This window comes from Lagopus leucura, unplaced genomic scaffold (assembly GCF_019238085.1).
Source record: "Lagopus leucura isolate 7727_CA_CO unplaced genomic scaffold, USGS_WTPT01 Super-Scaffold_100001, whole genome shotgun sequence".
Classification (NCBI taxonomy): Eukaryota; Metazoa; Chordata; class Aves; order Galliformes; family Phasianidae; genus Lagopus; species Lagopus leucura.
Window position 1 is genome coordinate 12,254,881 of NW_024962262.1, and position 6,171 is coordinate 12,261,051.

Genomic DNA, 6,171 nt, shown 5'->3' on the forward strand with positions numbered 1-6,171 from the left:
TAAAAAGAGACAGTAAGAGGAAGTCCCGGTTCCAGTTCATACGATAAGGCTTGGCAGAATTATCAACATCTCCAACAACACTTTTCATGACCGAGTGATCCAGGAAAAAGACTTGAAGAGGTGCTGGGTAAAACAAGGTCATGAGAAACACACAGACACAGGCAGGTACTTCAACTAAATGGAAAGTAGGATGTCACACCAGAATTTCACTTTTGAAGAGGAAGCTATTTAACTTATTAGCTTACCAAAATCTCAGCCACTACATTTTAATACAGACACGAACTAAATGGGAAGAGGAAGACTCAAAGGTGTGTTTACGATTACCCACTGCCTAGACCTTAAAGTTCTATGTAAAGAAAAGAGCCTCCAATTTACAGCAGCAATGGTTTTAATCTTCCTACAGAAAAACATTTGAAATGGACAATTACTATTAGTTCTTAACAGATTAAATCAAACATATTAGCTACAAGTAACGGAAGCCCATGGAAGTTATTGAATCAATGAAAACAATTCTTCTGCTCCCCATTTTGTGGGCTGGGGATACTTGACCCACTGACAAACTCTTATGCACATTTAGAGGAAACTTGTTATGTTTTAAAACTCACTATTTCGTTCTTCTGTTTGGGTTGCAGTTCACCTTAATGTTCTCTCTGTTAAGAGAACAATTCAACTCTTGAGTGAGTCGAGTATGCTGCAGCATCCATATAGCAGTCATCAGGTGGAGAGAGTTTCAGAATGCAAGATGAGCAATCAGAATCAAGAAAAGTGACAGAAACTCCTTTCAGATGCTAGACTTACTGAAACTGAGAAGACAATAACATATTCATAAAGAAAGGTTGAGGGAACTGGAGTTGTTTAGCTTGGAGAAGAGAAGGCTCCAGGGAAACCTCACTGCACCCTTCCAATATTTGATGGGAGCATATAAACAGGAGGGGAAAGGGCTGTTTACAACAGTGGATAGCAATAAAACAAGGGGGGATGGTTTTAAACTGAGACAGGGGAGGTTTAGGTTAGATATTAGGAGGAAGTTTTTCACTCACAGGGTGGTGACGCACTGGAACAGGTTGCCCAAGGAGGCTGTGGATGCCCCATCCCTGGAGGCATTCAAGGCCAGGCTGGATGTGGCTCTGGGCAGCCTGGTCTGCTGGTTGGCGACCCTGCACATAGCAGGGGGTTGAAACTGGATGAGCATTGTGGTCCTTTTCAACCCAGGCCATTCTGTGATACTTACGTTCGTTGATTACAAAATAACTATTGCTGACCTGAATTTAAACATGAGAGCAGTTTAGATCAGTACTTGTGGAAGAGATTCATGGGCATGGAAGGTTAAACTATAGAAGACTAAGTATGGTGATTATAGGTCCTTCCTCAGAGGGTTTGATTTTTTTTCTTAATAAAGTTAGATAAACAATCAATAAAAGCAACTCAGGAATTCATGAGTACAAAGAGGTGGCAGCAGCAGGATAGGCCACGTTTCGCAAGCAGTACTATGAGGAACAGCAAACAACAAAGCAAAGCTTCTACCCAGGCACCACGTACTGCAACAAGATGGGCTGAAACACAGCAGACTCCATGCTTCAAGGTCCTCTCCAATAAACAGACCAATAAGTAACTCCAATATACCTATTTACTCCACCTAGAGGCTCAGAGGCACTACTGCTTCTTAATACAGATCTAGGAACAGTTACAAACAATTGGAGCACAAAGGTTCCCATTCAAGAAGCCAATTTCCCAAATCAACAACTGTCAGGGTGTAAGACTTTTGAAATGAAGACTGTAAAAACAACTCTAAAACAACTGTTTTGTTTACTTAAGTAACTTAGTTTGGTAGACAAGATTCCAAGCCTTTCAGTGACATTAGCACAGAACTTCTCTATACACACACTACTCTGTTTACATGAAACATGCACTGGGGCCCACCAGATATAGAAAGAATTTAAAGCAAAGTCATATTTCTAGTCACGTATCACATATCTTCTTTCACACCATACATCAGCAGTGCTGCATCTCAGGAATCAACGTTTGGGATTCTGCCTCAGAGGTTTTGAATTACAGTTTTGCTGTAAAACAGTGCAGTTAAACTCAGGTTGTCACAGCTTTAATGTTCCCCACTGAAGAAGAAAAACACCACCACATTTAACAGAGTTTTGAACAGCTTCTCTCCACAGGTTTAGAATTTTAAGCTACAAGCTGTTCTCATTTTCCAGAAATACAGGCTATAGGAGGGAGAGGGCAATACTTTCTCCTGCTGCACACCTCTCACCAGCGTTCAGCTGTTCAAGGATTCAAGACTCAGCTGTGATACACAGCAGCTGCATAACCTTGACTCAAACTGCTGAGGAAACAAAGAAGCTGAGAGCTGTATGAAAAGCTGCAGTGTGGACATGTCAAGGTGAGAAAGGTAAAATTACAGATAGAAGATCGTTAGCAGCTCAGATTCAAAAGGGGAAAAAAAAAGAAAAGCACAACATGAAAAGGTGTAACACCTTAAAGGAAAAAACCAGCAAGTCAGTTTTGGTGGCATTGGAGGATGATGGCACAGAGGATTCATTTCAGAGAGCAGCAGATACCAGCCTTTTTCATACTGGCTGATGCCTGCCTGGCCAGGCACCTTCACATATCTTACTGGACAAGCACACCCAGGCTTATAGGTCACTGCATTCTAGCTATCTTTTGTATGCATTTGCCAAAATATTAACAATAAGCTTTGTTTGTAATAACAATCTCTTAGCACACAGCTCCATGTACTCGAAGTGACAACCAATACTAATTATTTTAAGTTTATAATCATTCATCAATCAAGGATATATCAGGTGTTCAGATCAGCCCAAGCCCATATTTGCACTCTTGGAGTGCAAACATTATTTTTGCACATATTTACACACACGGAGTGCCCATCCAGTTACACAGCATCTCACGTCAGGGCCACACTGCTTCTTCATTAGACCTCCAAGTTGCCCCTCCATGTCCTCAGAGGCTTGGCAGGCACAACTTTGAGATCAGACATGAAAAACAAGGCCAGCGTAACAGGTAAAGGGTTCAGGTCTGTATGCTCTGTACAAAGATGAGAGCCAGGATCATTGGGTGCTAGCTCTAATTCCACTCCATCTGATGACTTAATCTGCCTCAAATCTAACAAGCATTTAGGCAGGCATTTTTCTCAGTCTGTGTCCTGCTATTTCCCTTGCCACCCAAGAAAGAAAGAAGCTAAATAAGCAGCTTCTTCTGAGTTCTGAACTGAGAGGTTGGTACTGCCCAAAAATGTGCACAGCAGGTGCTCTCAGAGCAACCACGAGGATAGCTCTTCACACCCATTATCTCTACCACAGAGGAGAAAACAGCACACATTTAAGTAGAGCCTCATCCTGAGTGCTCACCAGCTATTGCAGAAAGTCATGGTGCAAAGACATGGTAACAGCCTGACTTGGGAAGAGAAGCAGCAATTAGCCAGGCAGTTAATTTGCTGGATTTCAGACTCAAATGAAGCCTGCGTTAATCTCAACTACAAGCATCAATTCCAGCAGCTGTTGGAAGCACACCCTTGGCAGCTTCCTCATCCCAACACCTTGTTGGTCTGTCAGAAAGTTTGATGAAAATGGCCAGGATTGGGCAAAAATATAGCACAGGCCTTTTCCTACACACTGAGAAGCTCTTGGATAGGCTTTATTGCATCACAGTGCAATAAGTATCAGTGCACTTAATGATGAAGGCCTAGCCATTGCCCCATCCTGAACAGAGAAATGAAGATGTAGAAAGGGAGGATTTCCAGTGCTCTGTATCTTACCTGTCCACTTTTAAGTCCTGATCAGTGAAATGAAATCTTCACCCGCAAGTGAAATTCACAGAACTACACCGAAACCTGTCTCAGTTTTCACTCATTAGGGCTGACTGCTTCCTCTTTCAGTTCATACACAGAAGCTTGACTTTGCTTTCAAGTAAACACTCCCTGGGGAACCCTACAGCCAGTGCCCATCTGATACCAAGCAGCACACGGCTTCCCCCACACTGCCACTGCAGCACTGACAACCCATCAAGAGCTGAGGGAGGTTTGAACACTGCAATTGGTGCTATATCAGCAGCACATCAGCTCCAGGCACAGGGATGCCAACCCACACCAGACTCTGAGTTATGAACAGTTCCCCAGTGGGCTATGTTCAATCTCACCCAGGTCAGCATCACTATTTGATTGTGCTGCAGCTATTCTCCAAGCCAGCAGTGATACAGTGAGGGGAAAAAAAAAGGTCAGAAGGGCACGTAACACCTTAATCTATTTATGTGCACCCAGTGATTAACTTGGAATGGAATTATCTCCCCCTGTACTCAGCTCTAGTGAGGCCACACCTCAAGTACCGTGCTCAGTTTTGGGCCCCTCACTGCAAGAAAGACAGTGAGGCCCTGGAGCGGGTTCAAAGAAGGGCAGCAAAGCTGGTGAGGAGTCTGGAGCGCAGGGCTTATGAGGAGCAGCTGAAGGAGCTGGGAATGTTCAGCCTGGAGGAGGCTCAGGGGAGACCTCATTGCTCTCTATAACCGCCTGAAGGGAGGTTGTAGTGAGCTGGGGGTCGGCTTCTTCTCTCGTGTAACTAGAGATAGAACTAGAGAGAATGGCTTCAAGCTGTGCCAGGGAAGATTTAGGCTGGACGTTAGGAAACACTACTTCTCTGAAAGAGTGGTCAGGCACTGAATGGGCTGCCCAGGGAGGTGGTGGAGTCACCGACCCTGGAGGTTTTCAAGGAACTTCTGGATTTTGTGTTGAGGGACATTTTTTAGTGAGAATTATTGGCGATGGGTGGATGGTTGGACTGGATGATCCTGTAGGTCTTTCCCAACCTTGTTGTTTCTGCGATTCTGGGATCTCAGCTCTAAGATCACCATCATGTAAGGAGGAACATTTAACGAGAACATCACCATTTTTTGCAGACCCCTTCCACAGCCTCTCACAAGAGTAGGCGATGGGTGCCTGCACACAGACACACGGATAAAGTGTGACCTGCATAAAGATGCCCACAGCCTGCTGCTTTTACAGATCAAAGGGACGTCAGGAGACTCCCCAGTCCAACTCCGTGCCAAAGCAGGTTCCCTACTGCGGCTCACACGGGAAGGCAGCCAGACGGGTCTCAAACATCTCCAAAGAAGGAGACCCCGCAGCCGGCCCGTGCAGCCCGATGCAGCACTGTGCCACTTCGCCGTCACCCCAAGAAGTTCCCGGTGCCGCCGGGCAACGCTCCGAGCGGACCGCAGCCCCCCACACTCACCGGAGCCCCGTCGGCGGCCGCCAAGCTCTCGTACGTCCTCCAGGCCTTTTCTCTCACGCTGTCCGACGCCTTCAGCGCATCACAGAGAGCCACGAACTCCGCTTCTCCCACTTCCAGCCTACAAAAGCATTGCGGAACACGCTGGCACCGTGCGCTTCGCGGCCGGGTTTGCGATACATCCCGGAGGACGCGGCGCGGCCGCTGCGTTGCGCTTACCGGGTGCCGCCGGGCGGTGAGGCGGTGCCGGCGCCGCCCTCGGGGCTGGTGCGCTGGCTCCGGGCGGCGCCCGCCCTGCGAAGGGGCTTGGGCGGCATGGCGACCGTCGGGCCCCCGCCGTACAAACGGCCACCGAGGGGCTCCGCTTCGTTTCGCTCCCCTCCCTTCCCCGGCGCCCGAACCGCGGGAAACTCGCGTCAACGCCCGCACCCTGCGTCACTTCCGGGCCGGCCGCCGCTCCCCACCACGCCCCGCTACAAGGCGCCGAACTCAGAAGGAGGGCGCAGGGCGCGGATGCCTTTTGACCAATGAGGGCTCTCGCTTCTACCGCGCTAACCAATAGGAGGCGGCTCCGCTTTAGGCGGCACGGCGACCGGCCGAGGGCTGTGGCTCGCGGCGCTGTGAGGTGGTGGGCGGGCGGAATGACGGCGGCGCCTCAGCTGGAGCGGTTTTCTCCTTCTGTGGCTCCCTGCTGCGCTCGGGGCAGCTGCTGCTGTGAAAGGCTTAATTCAAATCAGAATCACAGAATCGTTTGAGTTGCATGGGACCCCTAAAGGCCATCCGGTCCAGCTCACCCGCAATGAGCAGGGACACCTACAGCTCCATCAGCTGCTCAGAGCCCCGTCCAGCCTGACCTTGGGCGTATGCAGGAATGGGGCATCCACCACCTCTCTGGGCAACCTGTGCCACTGCCTCACCACCT

The 6,171-nt window shown here is 48.4% G+C and overlaps 1 protein-coding gene across 1 annotated transcript in view; it reads right to left on the minus strand.

Annotated features, from left to right (window-relative positions):
* The window catches only part of RB1 (RB transcriptional corepressor 1), an 80,090-nt gene extending 74,524 nt beyond the window's left edge, over nt 1-5,566 (minus strand). Inside the window, exons 1-2 of the mRNA XM_042867344.1 lie at nt 5,469-5,566; nt 5,253-5,370 (exon numbers count right to left, since the gene is read on the minus strand). Coding sequence (XP_042723278.1) covers nt 5,253-5,370; nt 5,469-5,566 — 216 coding nt within the window. The remainder of the gene's footprint in view (nt 1-5,252; nt 5,371-5,468) is intronic.
* Between the last annotated feature and the right edge of the window lie 605 nt (nt 5,567-6,171).